This window comes from Glycine soja, chromosome 12 (assembly GCF_004193775.1).
Source record: "Glycine soja cultivar W05 chromosome 12, ASM419377v2, whole genome shotgun sequence".
Lineage (NCBI taxonomy): Eukaryota > Viridiplantae > Streptophyta > Magnoliopsida > Fabales > Fabaceae > Glycine > Glycine soja.
In genome coordinates, this window is record NC_041013.1 from 14,882,973 (window position 1) to 14,907,354 (window position 24,382).

The 24,382-nt window shown below is 33.1% G+C and overlaps 2 protein-coding genes across 2 annotated transcripts; both read right to left on the reverse strand.

Moving 5' to 3' along the window:
• Positions 1–18,702: 18,702 nt before the first annotated feature.
• Positions 18,703–20,389, reverse strand: LOC114379694 (ervatamin-B-like). The gene is made up of 2 exons (XM_028338382.1): positions 19,767–20,389; positions 18,703–19,388 (listed from the first exon to the last, which is right to left on the reverse strand). The coding sequence occupies exons 1-2, from the start codon at positions 20,191–20,193 to the stop codon at positions 18,805–18,807; spliced, it is 1,011 nt and encodes a 336-aa protein (XP_028194183.1). The 5' UTR covers positions 20,194–20,389; the 3' UTR covers positions 18,703–18,804.
• Positions 20,390–21,832: 1,443 nt separating this feature from the next.
• On the reverse strand, positions 21,833–24,006 carry LOC114378187 (60S ribosomal protein L11-like). Its single transcript, XM_028336732.1, has 5 exons — positions 23,903–24,006; positions 23,658–23,765; positions 23,523–23,565; positions 22,795–22,990; positions 21,833–22,241 (listed from the first exon to the last, which is right to left on the reverse strand). Exons 1-5 carry the CDS (start codon positions 23,903–23,905, stop codon positions 22,046–22,048), a joined length of 546 nt encoding a protein of 181 aa, XP_028192533.1. The 5' UTR covers positions 23,906–24,006; the 3' UTR covers positions 21,833–22,045.
• Positions 24,007–24,382: the final 376 nt, after the last annotated feature.

Genomic DNA, 24,382 nt, shown 5'->3' on the forward strand with positions numbered 1-24,382 from the left:
AGGGTAGATTTCGGGCCCATGGGCTAAGTATGAGCCCACTAATCTTTGTACATATTAGATTAAGGTTTCATTAATTTTGGGTCTTGTATTTAGGGCTCCATAATGTAGGTAGGGTATCCTAGAAATATATGATTTTTTAGCCCTTGTATTTTAGGGCACCTAGACTAGTTTTTGTATTAGGGGTAGTTTTGTAATTTCACATGCACTAAGTGAATATTTGATGTGTGTGGTTGGAAATAAATTTAATTGAATTGGTAGAAGCCCAATCCAGTTAAATTTTAGAGGGGGAGGTGAGCATTTTCTTACTACACCCCATTGCCACATCATATAGTCACACTTTGTGCATGTCCTTCTTGCTTTACATGTCTCATGATACCTAAGCACCCTTAGTGGAGAATCTTGGAATTGATCTTGGATTAGTGGGCTGAACCATAACTAAAATTCACTAATCATAATTAGTGAAATTTTGGCTCCAAAGTTTGGCTCCACAAATTCAATTTCAAATTCAAGTAAAATTTGAATTGAAATTTAAATTTTCCTCCAATTTTGTGTGACACTTAGGCTATAAATAGAGGTCATGTGTGTGTATTTCTTTGAACTTTGATCATTTGAATATTAAACTTCAGATTTCAAAGCTTTTTTAGAGCACAAAATCCCGTGCTCTTCTCTCCCTCTCCTTTCATTCATCTCCTTCTTCCTCCAAGCTCTTATCCATGGCCTCCTATGGTGGTGAGCTTCTTCTAAACTCATCTTCTCCTTGAAGTGGCGTCTCCTCTCTCTCTTCCTTCTCCAGTCCGCTGCCATTCATTTTCCAAGAAGCAAAGGAATCCATTGACGAAGAAGATCCTAGCCCTACAAACTCTAGTGGAGCTTACATCATGTGGTATCAAGAGCATCTTCATCTAGGTGATGTTCTTTTGCTTCCTCTATCTTTTTGTTCGGTGAATTCTCTTTAATTCCTTGTTCTTCATCTTATTCTCCATGTATATCCTCCATTGTCTTGTGGTTTGGTGTTGTTTAGAGTAGATTAAAAAAAATCGATTAAATCTTAGATCTACACTTGTTCTTGCATTTCTATGGTTCAAATTTTGTAGATCTACTCTTGAATCATGTTTTTGTGTTGATTTTAGGTTCTATCATTTTTCATTCATAATATTCTTGTGCTAAACCTTAGATCTAAATTTTCTTCCAAAATATTTATTAGAAAAAAAAATACAAAAATCTAAGTGTAAATCACTTAATCCATGTTGTCTTAGAGTCATGTTTAGTCATAGTAATTGTCACATTATGTTCTAAGTTTGTGTTGAATTTTTTTTTTGTTGATTGAATTCTAGATACATTTGTTCATTTATTCTTGTCATTCTTAGTCTATCTTTTGAATTTTGAGTCTAATTCATGCATGTTATTTAGTTCATAACATATTCTAAATCAATTCCTAGAAGTAGTCTTGTTGTTGAACTCTTTTTTTTTTGTTTTCTAAGTTCCTACATGATGCCTATGATGAAGTTGAGTTGTGGTGCTGAGTTCTGGATGGATTTGTGAATCAAATAAGTCTTAAGCTCTCTTGAATTGTGTTATTCAAGATAATTGAGCATAAGCAAACACAAATTGTAATTATCCAAGCCTTAAGCAACATAAACACTACTCTTGATTTCTAAGTTGCAATCGTTAGTGTTGGCAGCTTAAACATATGAACTTGTATAAATTACTGGGAATTTGTCACTACGTTTGAACACCTTAGCTAAGATTTTTATTACGAGTATAAAAGGGATATAAAAATAAGGGACATAGCTATCATTTTTCAAAGCAACAACTTACATATCTATAATTTTATTTGATGAAAGAATTTGAAAAAGTATCTTAAAAATTCTGTGCAACTAACACTTATTTTTAACTTTAAGAATTAACCATATATATTATTATTTCTGAAAAAAAATGCAATATTTTTTAGTGAAACAATACTTGGGTCCATACACAAGTTCATGGTTTTGAGTGTCATTGATGGAAAAAAAAAAGTTAAAATATATTTTTCATTCTCATAAAAAAGAAAATATTCAAAATCTATTCCTATAAAATTTTTAATAGTATTTTTATTTTCACAAAATTAAAATCTGTTACTTGTTTGCTCAGTCCTAAGTTCACATACATCCAAATCTGACGATTTTTAATTTAAATTTCAAAAACTAATTTCCAAAGATGAAAAGTACCCACAAAATTAAAAGAAACTGTCACAAATTTATAAATCCATTTTCCCTGATCTTCTTCAGCTTCTTCTAACACAAGTGCTCTGCATTAGTCTGGTTTCATCATGTCTTGGTATCCAACTTGCTTTTGCCAGCATAATTGGTCAGGTCTTCCCTCTTGGAGGATTATTTATATAATTGTGGCCTCGTGGAGCAGCTTCACTAAGAAGGAGGCGTCCATCTTATAATGGCTCCCAGACAATATGAAAACTCAATAATCAGTAACCCACATAAAATATTGAAACGAAATAATACAAATAATGAAATTAAACATTTGTAGATTAACAAAAAAAAAAAAAGATCTAACTTCAGTTTCACTTACATCAATAATTTATTGGTTTTAGAAACAATTTATATGCACAATCATAAACCTTTTAAAAAAAAAAATTAGCAAGACACTTGCAACATTACTTAAAACACTTTTTTCAACTTTTTTATCAAATAAAATTTATAGAGATCTCATTCCCTATTTAGTTGATATAATGTATTTGATATTAATCCTCATAATTAAAAATGCATTAAAGAGTATATTATTATTTAATTTATTGTTAAGTTGCTTATGACATGTGTGTAAAATGCAAGATAACGTCTTTGCTTTTTTTATATATCTCTTTTATGTATTAAGATGTCAACTCACCAACTAAGGTGTTCATGACTTGTCTCATTCTAAGACCTGACCTGACCTGATTAGAGGGGAATTTCGATGAATTTTAGAATAAAAAATATATTGGATGTATGTTGCGGACGAGTTCAGGTTACTTTTCAAATTTTCTCAACCAGGTCCAATATCAATATATTTTTAATCAACTGTAAACTAATAATACAAGTTTTTGAATTAATGAATAATGTTTTTGTCTAACATGATATTATATTTATGTTGATTCTATTTATCCTAAAATATATATTGTAAATTATACTTAATTATAGTCGTATATTCTACAATTTATTTATATATAATGTTCGTATTAATATTTTATACCAGCAAGTCAGGTTTACTTGATTTTGTTCCATATATTATTGGGCTTTTATTTGGACGAGCTTGGGTTGAAAAAATTGAGGGACATGCTAGGTGCACCCAGCAATTTTGTGAATGGGTCATTTTGCCCTTTATTTAAAATTTAAAAAAAGCGCAATGAGCTCCCGGAAGACACTTGTTTGCCTTCTTTGCTTTCTTCTTCTGCTTCTTCTTCACCGCGAGTCGCGCCTTCTTCTTCTGCTCCGATCAGCCGTCGTTGCTGCGGTTTTGCCGTCGAGGTTAGTCTCCCCTAACCCCCATCCCCTTTAATGTTCAATGGTCTTGTAGCATTTAGCCTAGGATAGTGGAACCTTAGAGTAGAAGACGTCGTCGGAAAAAATGGTGAAAACACGGACCTGGAACGGTTGATTCTTCCGGAAGAACCCTCTTCCAGAAACTTTCCGGAAGAACAACTTCTTCTGAGAGTTTCGGAAGAAGTTGTTCCGGAAACTTTCTGGAAGAGGGTTCTTCCGGAAGAACTAAAGGGTCATCCGGAAGAATCTTCTTCCGGAAAGTTTCCGGAACAACTTCTTCCAAAAACTTTTCGGAAGAAGTTGTTCCGAATGACCATTTGGTTATTCCGGAAGAACCTTCCGGAACAACTTATTCAAGAAATTATACGGAAGAATCACAGAAGTGATTCTTCCGGAAGTTGGAATTTTTTTAAAAGAATTTTTTTTTTTAATAAATGAAGTTGTTATTTTATTTTTATAAATTAAGCAGTGTATGTTTTTGAATTTTAAAAAAAAAATAGATTTGGTTTTTTTATGACAAATGAAGTTGCTTTTTTATAATTTAAGTTGTGTGTGTTTACTAATTATTTATTTTTAAATTATTTGTGTTTTTGTTTATAAATGAAGTGTTTATTTTTATAAATTAAGTTGTGTGTGTTTTGGAATTTTTTTTTAATAGTTTTTTTTTTATATAAATGAAGTTGGTTATTTTTATAAATTAAGTTGTGTATGTTTTGATATTTTTTTAATTAGTTTTGTTTATTTTTTATATAATTTTAGTTGTGTATATTTAAGTACCCATGTTTGGGGTTTTTTTTGGATTGTGTGCGAGTCGCCTAAGACATTGGAGAGGCGCTATTTCTCATGTTTGGACGTCAAAGAACCCAAAAAAATTAATTTCATACCCTGGTTCCATCGAATAATACCTCAAAAAAGAAGCACAAAATTGAAGAAAATAGGAATCAAACCCTTTTTACATGTTTAAGTACCCATGTTTGGGGTTTTTTTTGGATTATGTGTGAGTCGCCTAAGACATTGGAGGGGCACTATTTCTCATGTTTGGACGTCAAAGAACCCAAAAATATTAATGTCGTACCCTGGTTCCATCGAATAACACCTCAAAAAGTGGCACAAAATTGAAAAAAATAGGAATCGGACCCTTTTTACATGTTTCAGTACCCATGTTTGGGGTTTTTTTTGGATTATGTGTGAGTCGCCAAAGACATTGGAGGGGCGTTATTTCTCATGTTTGGAATTTAAAGAACCCAAAAAAATTAATGTCATACCCTGGTTCCATCGAATAACACCTTAAAAAAGAGGCACAAAATTGAAAAAAATAAGAATCGGACCCTTCTAGGTATGTCTAAGGTATGAAGGTCAAACAATTAAAATAAATTATATTTGGACCATTCAACCAGCACATTCAACTTTATTATGGAATTTAAACGCGCTGTAAACAGATAAAAGTTACATGAAAAGCAAAAAAATAAACATTACATTCATTCGTTTAGCGATGTCACAGTTTCTCATGTTTGGACATCAAAGAATTCAAAAAAATTAATGTCGTACCCTGGTTCCATCGAATAACTCCTCAAAAAAGAGGCATAAAATTGAAAAAAATAGGAATCGGACCCTTTTTACATGTTTAAGTACCCATTTTTGGGGTTTTTTTTGGATTATGTGTGAGTCGCCTAAGACATTGGAGGGGTGCTATTTCTCATGCTTGGACGTCAAAGAACCCAAAAAAATTAATGTCGTACCCTAGTTCCATCGAATAACACCTCAAAAAAGAGGCACAAAAATTGAAAAAAATAAGAATCAGACCCTTCTAAGTATGCCGAATGTTTGAAGGTCAAACAATTAAAATAAATTATATTTGGACCATTCAAACAACACATTCAACTTTATTATGGAATTTAAACACACCATAAACAGATAAAAGTTACATGAAAAGCAAAAAAATAAACATTGCATTCAGTCGTTTAGCGATGTCGCAGTCACCTCGTCTTCGAATTCCATAACATATTTAGTAAAGACAGCTAAAATTTTTATTGGCCCATATTTTTTCCAATAGTTAGACTATACTAACACCTTCAGCACTTCATCGTTGGTCTTCAGCTCATTAATTTCATATTTTATAAGTTTATCTGAATACTCAAAGCGATCTGGTTGGTGGAAAAGCAATCGTCTTATCATTTGTGATTCGTGAATTCCAAGAGGGGGAATCCCTTTAGGTGCAACTTGCTTTATTAAATCCTTCAGTTCATTGATGGTACATGTTGAAGGAATTTGAAATTTCTTTGGATTTTTTCCTGTAAACGCGCATCCAACAAATTTGGTTACTTGTATGGGTGAATGGTTGTCAGTAGTGAATTTCATCCAAAAATTGCTTGTCGGATAGCTAAAGGGTATTGTGTATTTTGATTTTTAGGCTTGCAAAATCACAGTTTTTTGGTACTCGAATGGTCACCGGAGTCAATGTTTGGAAGTAAACCCCAGTATCATTGTGAATAATTAATCCATTTGGAAAAATGAAACCCAACCTTGAGTTGACAATCGTCTGACTGCTAGTTTCTCCTAAAAATGTCATACTTTGTGTATCAATTGGGAGACTATGTGAAAGCAAGATAATGTGTGATTTATTAGTCGTGTCTCATATATATACATGGTTCTCACCAACAGATTGCTTCACTTTTTTTACAAAAAAAATAGACACGCGTGAACATGTTTCGTGTTTATGTTTCCTTCAAAATGTGTAGTCAAGTCAGTCAATGTGGTGTTGCGCTCAAACTTTAATACGCATGCATATCATTATGTGTTGTCAATTATGGCAACGATGTATCGTACACGAATAATTGATTTTTGTCGAACCAACTAATTTTTTTCTTAACGAAACGAGTACTTAATAATATTAATTGGTTAGTAATGGCTTACAACAAATTATATCTCATAATGAATACAATTACATAAACAATGCATGTTTAGTCTTCATTTAGGTCGACATAGTGTCTTTTGAATGACATCAAGCTTGTGTACTGTTGCATTCTACTAATATATGGAGTTGTCCACTGCTTTGCCTGAGAATAACAATTGCTTGACCACAACAACGCTGGAGGCAGTAAAGGACAATGGTCTTTCAAATAAACCTGTTGTACATGAACAAACATTATTAACTCAAATGAACCAGGGAAGTCGTTGCATAATTGTTATACTAACTATCTTCAATGTACCTGAACAAAATGATTTTTAAACACGTGATCGACACATATCATGCGGTGCCCAGAAGAATCGGGTGGTGGTTGACTTCTAAGAGGAAAAAATGGCATGCTTTGTTGTCCGGACAACGATACAAGGATTACGTTATATTGTGATGCAATCACATATCCCATCTCCATTATATTCATCCACTTGTTCCACACTAACCTGAATCAAGCAAACATACACATGTAAGTTATTTAAAGTTTGTTCTTAAAAAGAATAACCTAAAAACATACCTTGGAAAACCCATCAACAAGTAGGGACAACTTTAATTGTTCAAATCTCTCTATGCCACCGAAGAGGTTGATGTACTCATGCGACCATCTGCCAAGTTCTTTAATCAATTAGTTATGCACTAACAGCCACGAATCTTCCCCCATACCTAATAAAGCGGCAATGGACCGATATCCACAATTATCATCCGCTTTCACATCCACAACGTCACGAATGAAACCTTGTATGAAAGGCGCAAATTGATCCAACATCGGGATGATCCTTGTTGGCTAAGGTGGTTAAGAACATGATGTACTACATTTGACTAAAGAGTTGCTGCTTTGAACAGAATGAAAGGCATCAACATACTCCCAGTAAGACGGATCACGATTTGTGGATCTTTGACTTCTTTTCATCGGTTTCTTCGGTGCACCTTTAGTGTTGACCTTTGACGAAGGAGGGCACATAGAGTTATGATCAGGGTATGCAATATCTTAAAGTTTACTCTTCAGAGTTACTTTGCCACACACATCAAGTTCCTCAAATCTTTTAGATATGGTCTCAATCTCTTCCTTGATGCTGACTTCGGCCTCACATAACCCTTGGTCTGAAAACCAAAGTCTCCTCCAGAAAATATGGACTGACTCCACTGGAATGCTGCCAGCAGTATACCTTGAAAGCTCACATGCACAAGGAAGACCGTGCGTGCTTCTCATCACACAACCACAAGAAGAGGGATTGTTGCCGAGATAATGTAGACGCTCAACCTCAGAAGCAATCTCATTTAAAGCGTCCCATGAAACCATCCCAAGAAGCCTCTTGTATAAGGTTTTTTTAAATACATGTCCAACCACATGCGTACTGGTTTCAAAGGATGCTTTAATTTCAATGTGTTGCAGCATGATCATGTTGTTCATGGCATCCCAAACACTACACAGGTCTCCAAGGCTATTTTGTAATACTCTTTTTAGAGTCCAATGAGCTGATTCAACCCTACATTTAAAATACAAAACAAACATGAAAATATACAACAATTAAATACCATTTATTAATAATCCTTACTAACAAAAAAAATAAGTTCTTAATACTTGTTTGTTGTTGTGTTGCCTAGGTGCATGACCTTATTTGTCCATGCTGTAATAAATTTTTCCTTGTGGGGAATAATCCATGTGTCGCTAACATAGTCAATGAACATCGGCCAAGGCGAACAAGCAATTTGAAACTTCTAAAAGGACTCAGCAAACTTGTGTTCGGACGGACAATCAACCAAAGTACCCCAGTTATCCATTACATAGTCCCAGACATTTTTTTGACTGATTAAAGATTTGCACTTCGCCTTCACATTCTTATCGATATGAAACCTGCACAACAAATTTGTACACTCTGGTCATCAGTGTTAGGTCTCTGTCAGTGACAATAACAACATGGAGGAAATCGTTTATTAAAAATAGACCTCGAAATTGTTTCAAAGCCCATACAATATTATTAACACGCTCAGCCTCCAGATATGCAAACCCAGCAGAGAATGTCATCGTCGTTGGTGTGACCCCAACAAAGTCAAGTAGTGGGAGTCTGTACCTGTTTGTTTTGTAGGTACTATCTATAAAAAAAACACTAGATGACATGCATTGCATAACTTTACTGCATTTGGGTGATACCAAAACAGATCACGCATCACAACTTCATCCTTCAATCTATGCCAATAAATGTATTGATCACGTTCGAGAAGCTTCATCAGATGTTGTATTTCGGTATCAACTCCTCTTATTGAAGAATGATATGCACTTCTTGCATTGTAAATTTACTTGATCGTGGTGCAACTGTTGACATTGTGTTCCTTCAACGTTAACAAGATGTTTATTGGTTTCACCATCGACTTTGTCTCATTAGAAAAATGAAGTTTATCATTTAAAATTATGTCGTTCTCCCTTGGCTTTGCTTTATTTGCTTTTCTCTTATTGATATTTATGATGCTTTCATGTTTTCTGATTCTATTCCCTTGCTAGTTGTCGTGTATGGATATTTTTATCATCTTGGGGGTGGGTGCATAAATTATGTTGATACCATATGCCATTAGCACATTAGCATGTTCCATTAGTATTTAAAAAGCTACATTTTGTGATTTTTATTTTTTTGGAAATAACCTAAGTTGTTCTTCTTTGTACCCAAAGCTTATTTCATACTTGAAGACATTGAGGGTGGAAATGCCCATATTATTTTAATGTTTGAACCTTATTCTGAAAATCGGTTTTAGATTTTAATCTGCTAGGTCTATTTCAGTTTGTGTTTTGCCTCACAAAGCAAAGGGTTCTCATTCTTTTTCAATATTAAATTTGAAACCCAACCTACACCATATTATTTTAATCATGGGATGGTCAAATGAATTTATTTTTTCTTTGTTTTAGCTCCATCTCTTTTTCTTGCCTCACTTTTTTAATTATAATTTCATTTGAATGCTTTCTTTCTTCATTGGCTCTGTCTTTCTTTTAAATTGTTACTGCAATTCATGTCAACTTGTTATATTGGTTAATTTTTGTATGAATTTGAAGATCAAAGATTCGTCTTGGATCTTTTGGCAGTGCACGAAAGATTTTTTGGATGCTTAATGATTGATTGTCTTCACTTTTCAGGGAAACAATGTGAAGGAAAAATCTATAAAATCTAGATTATGTTATCTGAGATGCTGGCCCTAAATAGAGACTAAAATTTTATACTTACATTTAGTGTCAGCTATCAGATGTTACCTAGGATTCTTATATTATGAGAAGTAGATTATGGAAATTTATATTTTTCTTCAATTATTTGCAATATTTGTCTCTAGTGTTTTTGGTGGTGATTATGTTATAGACTATAGTCATGCATAGGAGATCCATGAAGACTGTAGACTACATACATGAATAACATGGGCTGGATCTTTCTTTTGCTTTGGTGTAAATTGAATATAGACATACTCAATGCTTTAGTTACAGTTTATAGATTATGAATAGCATATATACAGTTTGTTATAAAACAATATTTCAGCTAGAAATATTGCTTGACAAAGAAGTGTAATTGAATTTCTCAATTGTTCTCCCTTTTGTGTTAACATTTTATTTATACATATTCCATAGTTTTTTTAGAGCTGACACTAAGAGCAATGAAATCTTTGCGACTTTCTTGGATGAAACAATGACATATTCATGTGCAGTGTTTAAGGCAAGAACAACAACTATCTGATGCTTGAGTCTGAATTTCACATTATAAATATTTCTCCAATTTCTAGAGCACCATTGGTTAATACTCTTCCTTCTTTTTTGTTAAACTATCTCGTAGAATAAAGATGAAGACTTGAAAGATGCACAAAAGAGAAAAATATCTCTCCTGATTGAAAAAGTAAGTGCCTTTGATTGTTATCTTATTACTAGTATTTTAGTTGTTATCTTATAAAAGGTCTTATAAGAATTTTCCTTCAATAAATCAAGGCTAGAATAGATAAAACACATGAAATTCTTGAGATTGGATATGGATGAATTACCCTCTAGATGCACCACTCAGGTTACAATTTTTTTTGTAGTTAATATTTTTTTATAATTTTTTAATAATATTATCTTATTACTCTCTAGTAAGTAATAATGTTTTTATACAGCTCCTCCACCAAAGAAGTCTAAGATAAATGAAGCAATGTATATTAGGTACTTTTCTATATATATATATATCCCGCGTTCTAATCAAAGTGAACTTATAACTAATTATTTAATCAATCATTTCATAATGTGAATTCATGACTTTGCTAACTTGAGAGTGAGCAACTAATAAAATATGTTCTTCAATAAAGCTAAGATTATTAAATTTTCAAAGGGAGGAGGAAGAAACGTCAAACGCAAGAATAGAGATTATGGTTGAAGGAGTGGTAATGGAAAGCAATTACTCCGAATGCAGCTCTGCCGCTGACAGAAGCGTGTCATGTTGTCGATCACTTGCAATAGTTGTAAGCATTATGTTATTAGCTTTTTAATTTTCACACGTCGTGATTTTTAATCAAATTCATATTCGTATTCTTTTCAATACTACATTAGCTAAGGCTAACTGGCAGTGGCAATGCGTATGTTATTAGTATTCATATTCATATTTGTATTATAGAAAAGTACCTAATAGACATTGCTTCATTTTTTTAATACTGTTATCTTATTACTCTCTAGAATAGATAAGGCTATCTTATTACTCTCTGGTAAGTAATAATGTTTTTATAATTTTTTAATAATGATATTAAAAAAAATAGACATTCTAAGACGGTTTTTAGTTAAGAATCGTCTTAGAAGGTTATCATTTTCTAAGACGGTTTTTTATAAAACCGTCATCAAAATTGTTGATTTTTAACGATGTTGGTTTCAAAGACAGTTCAAAGTCGTCTTTAAAGGTCTTTTACAACCATCTTTGTAGCTCTCTTTTGTAGTAGTGAATACAAATGTCACATCTTTTAAAATTTATTTGTCATTGTAAAATGATTAAAAATAAAAAAAATCAAAGACTAATCTTGAGGTCTTCAATCTTTAATTCAACATCCACTACCTTTGTTTCTCACCGTGGAAAAAATGTTTGTGTTTCTCACCTTATACATTGTCTTTTTTTTTCACACTCTCCTAATTCTTTTATCATTATTCATTCATCGTAGATTCGGTAAAAGTAGGTCAGACGATTTGTCGGTGAACTACTGCTTAGCCTATGTAAATCCTGACTATGAAGTTACCTTCTTGACATTTTTTAAACGTTTATAAGATTTTCAATAAAACTTAAATAAGGTATTGTATAAATTAATCAGGGATAAATTTTAATATTATTACCCCCAAGTCTAAGTTGAATTATGAAATAAACATTTTACGAATTTATACAAAAAATAAACAAGTAAAACGATAAAAAAGACTCAGATTTATTGATGGTCTAGTATATGCTTACCTATTTTCTTCAATACTTTTATGTGACAATGAGGGTCAAATTGCAAACAATTTAAGTTTTTTTTAAGAATTTAAAATAGGTATAGTGATTAGTTATGAAATTTAAACTTAGATATATAGGTTGTTTTGTAATACCTTATATGTTATTATATATATTCTTTGTCACATGTACAGAATAAAAGTTAATTAGTGTCATGGGTGTGTTAAAGAGGCCAATGACTTACTTACAATTGATGAAAATTGAAGAATGGATAATAATTTCCCAACTAATTAACATGTATGCCTATTTTTACAAATTCACTTAAGTATGAAATTAGTCTATATAAATTTGTATTTTTTTCATTTTTGGTCACTAATTTTTTTCTAGCTTAAATATAAAATTAGTCCATATAAATTTGTATTTTTTCATTTTTAGACAATAATTTTTTTTTCCAATTTTACTCCTATATATAAATTTGCACTTTCCTATTTTTAGGTTTTAAATGTCAATCATCTTTAATTACAAAAATAGTTAATGATAACATTGTTGTGTGTCACACCAATAAAAGATAATATCATCACATGTCATGTTAAGATAATATGATATCATCAGTCGCTGTTGTTAAAATAATTTATGGCAAACCCAAAAAATTACTGGCTGAGTCGCAGATAATGTCGCTTTCTTTAAGACGTTTCGTGGTACTGTCAAAAATCATGCAAGTAGACTATCAACCTCGAAGTCCCCAGGATAAAACAGTTCAGATCACTGTATAAGATTTTCACTGCACTTAGGGAACCTTTCTAAAATTACACCCTCTTGTATGACTTGAAAAGTAACTCTAAAGCCACCTAAAAATATGACTTGAAAAAGTCACTCTAATAGTCAACCGAAAATATGACTTGAAAAGTCACTCTAATAGCCAACCAAAATTTTAGTGCGACAGAAAGAAAGAGAGAGAAGTTTGTCGGAAATGCATCGGCTGAGATTTGGGAGGGAGAAAGAAAAGTTGAGGAAATACTTCTCATCTGGGACAAGAAAAAATGAAGAAAGGGGCTCTTTATATATAGGGAGTGAAACACTATTCAAGTGTTTACCCTGAGCGATGTGGGACTTAAAGATTTTTATTTCTTTTTTTTTTCAAACTTTCACCCATTATCTCCTTTGTTCTAACAATCCCCCACTTGAAATTTGAAAAAAAGATTTTCGACGATTTCATAAAATTGTGCATAAACAAAGGTGTCATACAACTTGAACCTTTGCATAGTGAGTAAGATTCAGATTTTGCTAGAGTGACTCGAAGTCTTGAACTCTATCTCCGACATCAAACCACACACAACCTTTTCATAGGTGTATTCTATAAAGCCCGTGCGTTAAAGGTCATGCACGTCTATCCCGGTATAGTGAACGCTCTAGAAATTTTTGCCCAAAATTTCATATGAAGCGGCCCCCACTTCAACATTCACATAGGTGAGTCTATCAAGAGTACTCCTGTAGCCTAGGTACTCCACTCAACGTAGAGTATAGATCTCATTAAGAATTATGAATTTTTTTTTCATAACTCATCCTCTTGTTACTTTAGGAATCATGCTGCTTTCACTTATAACAGCATGTTCATCTCATATCACTTCATAACTTGTTATTACCCATTGAACCTAGTTCTTGGGATCTCCAGTCATTTAGGTCGGGTTACCATCATGAATTATCATCACAATAAGGGCAATAGTCCCATTCTTTTAGAAGTGTTATGGACTTTCTCTCTAGCTAATCCTTTCGTCAAAGGATCTGCTAAATTATCATAAGTGCGCACGTGATCCACTCTAACAGCTCCTGTTAAGAGTAATTCTCTAACAGTGTTGTGCTTACAACGTATCTGTCGTTTCTTACCATTGTAATAACGGTTCTCAATTTTTGCAATACCCGTGATACTATTGCAATGGATCAACATAGCTGGTATCGATCTTTCCCATAACGGAATCTCTGCAAGTAAGCTTCTCAGCCAACTTGCTTCCTCACTGGCAGTTGCTAGTGCTAGCATCTCAGATTCCATAGTGGACTGAGCTAAGATAGTCTGTTTCTTTGACTTCCAAGAAACAGCCCCACCAGCTATGCTAAATATATAGCCGCTGGTTGCTTTGGAATCATCTGAAAGAGTGTTCCAATCTGCATCGCTGGTAATCTTAATACCAAGGATTACACTTGCTTCTACGAGGTCTTTCATATCAAAGTTGTTATACAACAATAATTTCACATCGTTCACTACATGAATATTTGAACCAAATATGAGAAGGTCATCGGCATATAGACATATGATAATGCAAATATTATTTGCAGATTTGTAGTAAATGCATTTGTCACTTTCATTCACCTTAAACCCATCCGAGACTATTAAGTTATCAAACTTTTCATGTCACTGCTTAGGTGCTTGTTTAGACCATACAAAGATTTATCTAACTTGCAGACTTTATCTTCTTGTCCATGAATCACAAACCCTTCAGGTTGCTCCATATAGATTTCCTCTTCCAATTCACCATTTAAAAAAAGTAGTTTTAACATCCATTTGGTGTACCACTAGACTATGAATAGCAGCAAGAGATATTAGCACCCGAATAGATGTTATTCTAGTAACTGGTGAAAAGGTGTCGAAGAAATCCACATTCTCTCTTTGCCTAAAACCCTTGGCTACAAGGCGAGCCTTGTATTTATCCATAGTACCATCAGGTTTTAGCTTCTTTTTCAAGATTCATTTACAACCAATTGGTTTGAAACCAAGAGGCAAGTCTACTAAATGACAGGTCTTGTTAGATTCTAAAGAATCCATCTTATCATTAATGGCTTCTTGCCACAAGTCAGCATCCAAAGAAGACAAAGCTTCTTGGAGGTTTGATGGATCCTCCTCTAATGTATAGGCCATATAATCAGGCCCATAGTCTTTAACAATTCTTGCTCTCTTACCTCTTCAAGGCTCTATTTCTGGTTTTGGTTGTGCTAGATTTTCACTGCTAATAGCAGGAAGGTGACTGGATGAAGTACCCCCACTATTCCTTAATTTAAAAGGAAATTTATTTTCATAAAAATCAGCATCATCTGACTCTATGATCACTTTTGTGTTTAGGTCATAAAACCAATACGCTTTGCTATCAATAGCATAACCAATGAACACACATTCATAGGCTTTACTTGCGAGTTTAACCTTCTTGGGGTCTGGGATCCTTACATAGGCCAGACATCCCCAAGTTCTCAAATAGGACAAATTTGGTTGTCTTTTCTTTAATATCTCATAGGGAGATGTCTTGCTTTTTAATTTGAGGATTCTATTTAGCACATAACAAACAGTTAATAAAATTTCGCCCCACCAAAAAAATGTTGCACTAGAACTCAACATAGTAGCTACAACTAATTTTGTTAAAGTTTTGTTCTTTCTTTCAGTTTTACCGTTCATTTCAGGTGAATATGGAGCAGTCGTCTCATGTATGATTCCATGCAAATTATAAAACTCATTAAACAATCCAGAATCATACTTTGTGCCTCTATCACTTCGAAGTTTCTTAATTTTCTTATTGAATTGATTTTCAATTTTTGTTACATATAACTTAAACACGTCAAGCGCTTCACTTTTATTTTTCATAAGATATACATATGTATAATCAGAGCAATCATCAATAAAAGTGATAAAATATCATTTTCCATTTCTGGTTAACGTTCCATCAAATTCACATATATCATAATGTATTAAATTCAATGGCTCAGATTCTTTAACTACTGATTTATGTGATTTCTTAGTTATTTTAGATTGACTGCAAAAAGCACATTTTTCAAAGTGATTTGAATATAGCTTTGGAATAAATCCTAAATTACTCATGTTAGATATGCAACAACTATTTATATGACAAAGTCTAGAATACCAGATATTAAAATCACACAGCAAGTAAGCAGAAGGAGAAACTTTATTAATATCAAGATTCAATTTGAACATGTCATTAGTGGCGTACCCTTTCCCTACAAATACCCCATTCTTGGTCAAAGTAAATAAATCTGCACCTATGGTCTGAGTAAACCCAACCTTGTTTAAAAGAAAACCAGAAACCAGATTCTTTCTCATCTCTGGAGTATGCATCACATCTTTGAGGATCAAAGTCTTTCTTATTTTCAACATTTGTGTATGTTTTAAACAGTGGTGGTGTGGGAATCACCCAGCAGTACTTTCTTATTTTCAACATTTGTGTATGTTTTAAACATAGCACGATCATAGCAGACATGGCAGGAGGCACCAATGTCTACCCACCATCCATCTGATCCTCCAATCATATTGATCTCGGTTATCACAACTATGTATGACTCTTGAGTCATGTTAGCCTGGGGAGCACCTGTCATTGAAGGATTTCTGCATTTACGTGCCATATGTCCTGGTTTGCCACAATTGTAGTAGAGGAATGGTTCACTAGGATTATTCTTGTCAGATGGATGTTGTCTAGCATGTTGGACCCTTGGGGGGTTCTTGTTGCGGTTGGAGGTATTGTTCATATTGCGGTTCTGATTCTTAAAGTTTTATCCAGTAGGCTTCAGAACTGCACCTGTGTTCTTCCTTTTAGTGTTGTTGTGAGACACAACCAACACTTCATCTTTCTGATCTTGTCTGCGTGCCTTTTCCTCAATGCACAGACTGTGATCAGAGACTCCAAAGAGAATTCTTTGGTCTTGTGTCTGAGAAGGTTTTTGAAATCCTTTCAACCAAGAGACAGCTTGTCTATGATGACAACAACCTAAAATTGCTCATCCAAAGCCATACCCTCTTATATGATATCATAAGCAATTTTTTGTATCTCATGGGATTAAGACTCTACTGATTTATCATCAGTCATTTGATACTTGATGTAGCGGCTAACAGCATACTTTTTAGTCCCAGCTTCCTCAGTATCATATTTCTTTTCCAGAGCCAGCCAAACTAACTTGGCAGACTTATATAGGCTATAATAATCATATAGATCGTCAGCTAACCCATTCAGAATGAAATTCTTGCATAGGTAATCATTTTCATTCCAGAGGGCTAATTCCATAGTCATTTTATCCTTCACTTCCTTCTCAGCATCTTCAGGTACCACTGGAATATCAGTGTTCAAAACATAGGCAACTTTCCTCATAGTTAAAGAAAACATCATCTTTTGTTGCCAACATTTGAAATGATACCCTTCAAACTTAAAAGGTTTGTTGAGGTCATTCCTGTTCGAGCCAGTAATATCTACGGTAGCCATGGCAGAACCGAAACACGTCTTAAAATTGTTGTTAAAATAATTTATGGCAAACCGAAAAAATTACTGGCTGAGTCACGGACAATGTCACTTTCTTTAAAACGTTTCGTGGCACTGCCAAAAATTGTGCAAGCAGACTATCAACCACGAAGTCCCCAGGATAAAACAGTCCAGATCACTGTATAAGATTCTCACTGCACTGAGGGAACCTTTTTAGAATTACACCATCTTGTATGACTTGAAAAGTCACTCTAAAGCCACCTGAAAATATGACTTGAAAAAGTCACTCTAATAGCCAACCGAAAATATGACTTGAAAAATCACTCTAATAGCCAACCGAAAATATGACTTGAAAAGTCACTCTAATAGCCAACCGAAAATTTAGTGCGACCAAATGAAAGAAAAAGAAGTTTGTCGAAAATGCATCGGCTGAGATTTGGGAGGGAGAAAGAAAAGTTGAGGAAATGCTTCTCGACTAGGACAAGAAAAAATGAAGAAAGGGACTCTATATATAGGGAGTGAAACACTACTCAAGTGTTTACCCTGAGCGATGTGGGACTTGAAACTTTTTTTTTCTTTTTTTTTTCCAAACTTTCACTCATTGTCTCCTTTGTTCTAATAGTGACACATCAACAACAGTGTTAGGTTAACATGATGTCATAGAAACAAAAGATAAAAAGGAAACAAAAAACTAGAGACTTATAAAAAAAGAACTTACATAGACTAAAAGTATAAAAAAAAACTTATGGAGACAAAAAATTAAAAATAAAATAACAAACTTACAGAGTAAAATGAAAAATAAAATAAATAGACTAAAAGAGAAAAAAAAAAGTTGCATATTTCTAAAACAAATATATTTAAGTCTTAAATTTAAATATCATGTATAAATTTGATTTAAAATGAACATAAAAGAAATAATTTAAAAAATTATGTATGAAGCCATTGCGGTGAACATGCATGACTTTAAAGATATATAATTTGTTATACATAAAAATTTTAATTAATTTCTTTTTATTTTAGTCCCTTTTAAGTTCTCTCTTTTAGTCTTTGTAAATTTTTTTGTTTTGCATTTTTAATTCCTATGATATCAATACTAACGTCCCACTATTATTTGACACTAATGGCATGACTTTTTTATGACCTGGTATTTTGCTAACATGGCGTTGATGACATTTCTTAGCTGACATAGGGCGTAGGATAACATAATTGTTAAAAAAAAAATTGTAACAGCAATGGATGATAGGGATTGCAACTAGAAAGTCTTAAATTTATAGGAACTAAAACTTAAAAAATAAAAATTTATACATAAAACAAAAACAAAAAGACATCAACTTAAAGGATCAATTTTATATTTAAGCCTCACAAATTTCACATAACATTCTAACTTAATTTTTTGATTGGTGTTCCCTAAGGATATCTCAAACCATAATTTGACCCTAATTTCTTCTAAAACGTAGATATTAGTGAAGTGAATTTTGGATTTTCAGTAATATATATATATATATATATATATATATATATATATATATATATATATATATATATATATATATATATATATATAAAGCTTTATAGCAAGAGTATATATAACTCTAAAGTGCTTGAACGAGGAGTTTACATTTAAATATAGCCATAAGTGCAAAATAAAAGGCAAGCATGAAACACGTTTTACATAATTGAACTATTTAAGCAGTTGGATACGATGAATCCAAGGCAATTCCACATAAACCATGCTTGGCAGCTACACCTCGTTGCATCCTTACGTATCCTTTCTCACCCCATTGTGTGCCCCATGAATTCTTCACTAGCCAATAGTCAGTTCCATTAGCTATGCCATAACCCACTGCAGTAACACCATGGTCTAGCTCAGTCCCACATTCTCCGTTGTAAATTCCACTAGAGTAAAACATGAAACCTTCACCATTTGCATCAATAGAAACTGACACTGGTTGGTTAGCCACGGCTTTTTGAAGTGTCTTCTCGCTATTAGGAGGAACCTTCTCATACCCCTTAATTTGAGCCACTGGTGAGGTTGCTTTGTTACATTTTCCATCAACTGCCTTATAGGGGTAGTTAGCCTCACTGGTGATTCCACCGTTTTTGATAATGAATTCAAACCCATCTTCCATGTAACCCCCTTCACACCCTTGGTCTACACCTTTTGTGTCACAATCCACTAGCTCTTGTTCTGAGAGGGAAACTAGTTTTCCTGTAGTTATTTGGTGGATACCCTCAGTTGCAGCCACAGTTGAAAATGCCCAGCAGCTCCCTGGTTTTCCAAACAAAATTTAACATAACATTAATCCAATTCGTTTCAGTACAATGAAATTGAGGCACATTTGAAATAGAAAAAAACATTTGGGACCCTCTAGGGACTTTTGACATAGCTCAAGTGTGTGTTTGGTTTTTTGTTGGCACACATTCCAAGGCACATTCAACTCAACGCCCATTTGAAACTTTCTAAAGGATCTTAAAATGCAAATTATTTTAGGTTGATTGATTAAACTGGAGCACTATTGAAAAAGAGTAATTAATACATGATTACTGAGATAGAAATATTTCAAAAGGAACATAAAATGAGACCAAAGGAGTAAATGATGATGATTATGGAGCATAACAAAGTACTTATATGACTTCTATATCTTACCACATTGACCCTGGTCTTTGATTGAAGTAACAGCTCCTTTTGTCCTCCAATCTATGGCTGCAGGAATTGCAGTCACATTTTCATACTTAAATGGTGTTGTGCTTAACTCATAAGGCCTCTTCAATCCATTACGGGAAGCCTTGAATTCCTCAACTGTAAGGTCAGCAAGGTGATTAACGCCAAGCTTGTAAGGTTTGTTGGCAGCAGCATTGAATGATTCAATGAACTCCACATTGTGCTTGAATATCAGGAAACGTTTTTCCTTCTCTGCAGCATCCTTGTAGACTTTGCCATATTCCGCCATCCATTGTTCGTGTCTTTCTCGCATAGATGTCTCATGAAGTTTGCGAGACATCATTTGGGGAATCCCAAGTGCAAGGAGGAGGAATAGAGCTATCGTGTACTGTTTTTGGCTAGTGAAAGCCATTTCTTATCAGCAAAAGTTTAATGAGTTTTGGAAGAGACGGTTTGGTGAGATTGTGTTATAGAGAGAAATGTTAATTTGTTATGCATTGATGAGAAAGACTACGGTGGTTTATATAGAGATCATAGACTTTATCTTATGGAATTAATAATCTGAATATGTATGCAAGGTTGCTTTCTGATTGAAGCTCCCTACCCCGGCAAATTGCATTAATTTAGTCTTTTAGACTGGTAGTTTATGTTATGTTATGTTATTATCATTATTTTTATTTGCGTTAATTTAGTTTTTTAGACTGGTAGTTTATGTTGTTATTTTATTATCATTGTTTTTATTTGAACAGACTAGTTTAATTTCTGTTCCGTTTAAGATGCTTTGTTACATAATTAAAATTCATTAGGCTAATTACTGAAGTTTTGTCCACTATGTAAGAAAACAAAATAACGACCAACCAACACATAGTACACATCAGGGCATAGTTTCAAATTACAAAAGATCCTTTGTGTTGGTTTTATTCTGTTTTGTATAGTCAAACATATCAGTGATAGAGTTCACGATAACGCTTGACTGCTGAGATGAAATTACCAGACATTTGTGCATTCTTTGCATTCAATAAAATCTGCTAGTTGTAGCATTAGTGCCTTAGTTCGTTTGACATGTGGAATTTGACATACCCAGGTACGCTTTGAATAATAGTGCTGTCACAAATATTGTTTTCCCTTGCTTCATACCATACCAATGCATTACTAATTATTTGTGCAAATGTAATTCATGTTCGAATGAAACTTAGATGAGTTGGCCAAAAAATAATTTAGAAGAGTCAATTTATAGAGGATAAAAAAAAAACTTAGATCAATGTACAATATTAACATAATCGCCTGTTTTTTTAAATAAAAAAATCTCTCAAAATTATACATGGGTAAATCAATTAGCCAAGACCAACATGTCATGGATCCATCAGTTTCTAGAGGAAAAAAAAATTACTGTGATCAGTCAAATTTATTTTTTTTTTTTGACAAATTAACCACCGACAATACCAATAAATATTTTACACCAATATTATGATAATTAAAAAATAAAATCTTGGTCATGCAAGTGACCGAAGCATATTTGCTATCATAGAATGACTTGTCTTAATTCATTTTTTCATATTAAACATAATAACAAGAGATGGTATCAAATAAAAATATTTTCAACAAAAAATAATCTTATTCTCAACATAAATTAATATGAAGTGCATTAACATACTGGCCAATTTTTGCAGAATTTCTTCCCGGGGCCTAAGGGTTATTGAATGTTATTGATTATTGAATGTCAACGCATGAATTCACTTCAGTGATTAGGGATTTAGGGGAAGAAGTGTGCAAGGAACAAACTCTCTAAACACTCCTAACACTCTAATAGATTAAAATCTATTGAAAACTACAAAATCATTAATAGTTGAATATTAACATAGAAATCACAAAATTAGGATATTTTCAATAAATTGTAACTGGTACGAGAACGTATTTAAAAAAATGTCTGTTCCCAGCACTTCTCTTTAGGGGAATGCGAAATATATTGAGGTATATTTCCCTAATTTGAGCACTCACAAGTAAAATGTTTTGCACACAGGCTTCTCTAATGTGGTAGAAAGAAAACAAAGTAAATTGACAAGCATAATTGCATAACGAGGGGTTCACAAGTTCTTTGCAGTAAAAATGTCGTTTAAAAAGGGCTATTGTTAATCCAAATGCTTCATCATGAAACTGAAATGACATTGATTCAAAACCTGCCTTAAAATTAAGATACTATCACAGAAAGATCAAGTTATAGTTAACAAAACTGATCACACACTCCTAAAGTGAACTCAATCTAACTAAAAAATTGCCTGAGACTTGTTAAGGATCACTCCCTCATATTTCACCTGGAACCACTTCATAGCATCCTCCTTTGTGACCCGGTGCTGAATTCCAACACGGGACTTGCACCTTCGGCGACGTCCCACACGATAGCCAGGACGCTCCAGAACAACAAAGAAATCCATTCCATAAATACCAGTTGAAGGATCATACCTGAAGCAGAGTAAACGCTCAAGGACCAATATGTGTAAATTGAAATCTTCATAATCAAAGAAATTGAAAACACAATAAAAAATATATGAGGAGAAATTAACCAAAAGTTTGTTGACATAACAAGGGAATGAATCCAAGAGTGAAAGACTTGACAATGTCATTTAAAGACAGCATGCCATACAATTTGCAAAACCAGTTAATTAATTCGACACAACATCACACCCAAAAACTAATTAGCAAACCAAACCTAACTAATGCAAGTCCTGCTTCCTCAAAATCATCAAAAACAGATTTCATATAAGCACCAAAGTCCAAAACAACAAAAGAAAATTTTGAAACTCCCATATTTATACACCAGTTAGCATTTGGTTCAAGTCAAAAGTGGAATGCAGCATAAAGGGGAAGAAACATGTTATGTCATATCCTAAATTTTGAATATGCATTGTGCACACCACAACCTATATCAAATCATCAACTTCCCTTCTGTCCTATAATGTTTACCTCAGGAAAAAGTAAATCAACAGCATAAAAATCAAAGAGTTCTTCAACTTACTTGATTCCCAAATCGATATGCTCCTGAATACCAAAGCCGAAGCAACCAGTATCACTGAAGTTCCTTCTGAGAAGTTCATATTCCTTCACCTTCAAACCACTCTCCAAAAGTTGCATCGCCTTGTCACCTCTGACAGTGACATAGCATGCAATCTTCTCATTTCTTCTAATCCCAAAGGAACGAACAGTGTACCTTGCTGTCAAAACCAAGAGGAGGAAAAACATTACTTACCGATCAACAGTGAAGAACAGCCAAAGATATCCAGCATACAAAAACCATTATTATACACTAGTGGTAAAGCAAGTAGTACTATTTAAAATTATTCAAACAGAGCAATACACTATGTTTTCCGTCTTTCGAACTTGAATACAAGCTTTAAATTAAATTAAGCAGGAAAAAAGTCATACACTTATCAGAATCCTCATTTTCAGTTCTTCCATGAACCTCTGCATCAAGTTTCTGAAGAAAATTTGACATTTAAATGCATTCATTAAGCCCACCACTACTGTGATTATAACCACAGAACAGGTTCACACTTAATCATTATAAATTAACAAAAATTTCAAAACTCAGCCTACCATTTCCACCCTATTGTCAGGCCATCGAGTCTTGGCAATGCAATTAAAAAAATCCATTAAAAACCCTAAAATAAACTACCCTAAACCTTGGGGAATTCTTCAAAAACACTTCACTGAACTACCCATTTAGAAACTTATTTGAGAACTAACCTTTGGAAAACACTGGGGTTTGGCCACTAAGCTGTTCCAACACCTGCAAGAAGAAAAACAGAAATTAAAATTTTTAAAAAATATTTTTTTTTTCCATAAAAAATAAAAGTGGAAGCATTGACGGGTGAAGGAAACCTTGGCGGCTCTGGTGAGACGATCTCCACTCTCTCCAACAGAGATATTGAGAACGAGCTTCTGCACCTTCATCTCCCTCATTGGGTTCGACAGTTTCTTCTCTGAAGCCTTAAGTTCAGAAAAATCCAATTCCAATTCACAACAAAACAATGAATTTAAAAAACAAAATGTAAAGATTAGTTGGTTTTGTGTAAAGATTTAATTTGATATCGAAAGAAGAAGAAAGGAAAGGGAGAAGCGTTTACCATTGGATTTGGAGGCTGATAGGTTGCACCGCTGCAGGCAGAGGGAGGAGAAGAAGGAGAAAACCCTAGTCAAAGAGGCGAGGAAATTTGTTATATGTTTTTAATATAATCATGTATTGGATAAAATAATATAAAATTTTATTATAATATTCTTTATATTTTGTAATGTATAATGTTTGATTTGAAGTAGAAAATAATATAAAATAAAATTTTGAAATTTTTGAAATTATTTTACATAAAATTTATTATCATATTTTATTAATATTTATACTTTATTAATATTATGATATATTTTAAAGCATTATTTTATACTTATTGTTATAAAAAAATTATAATTTATTAATTATGTTAACTACATCTTATAAGTACAATGTTATAAATTAAAAAATACATCTTATAAGTACAATGTTATAAATTAAAAAATAATTTAAAATAAATTAACGAAATACATAAATAAATTAATAATAATTTATCATATGT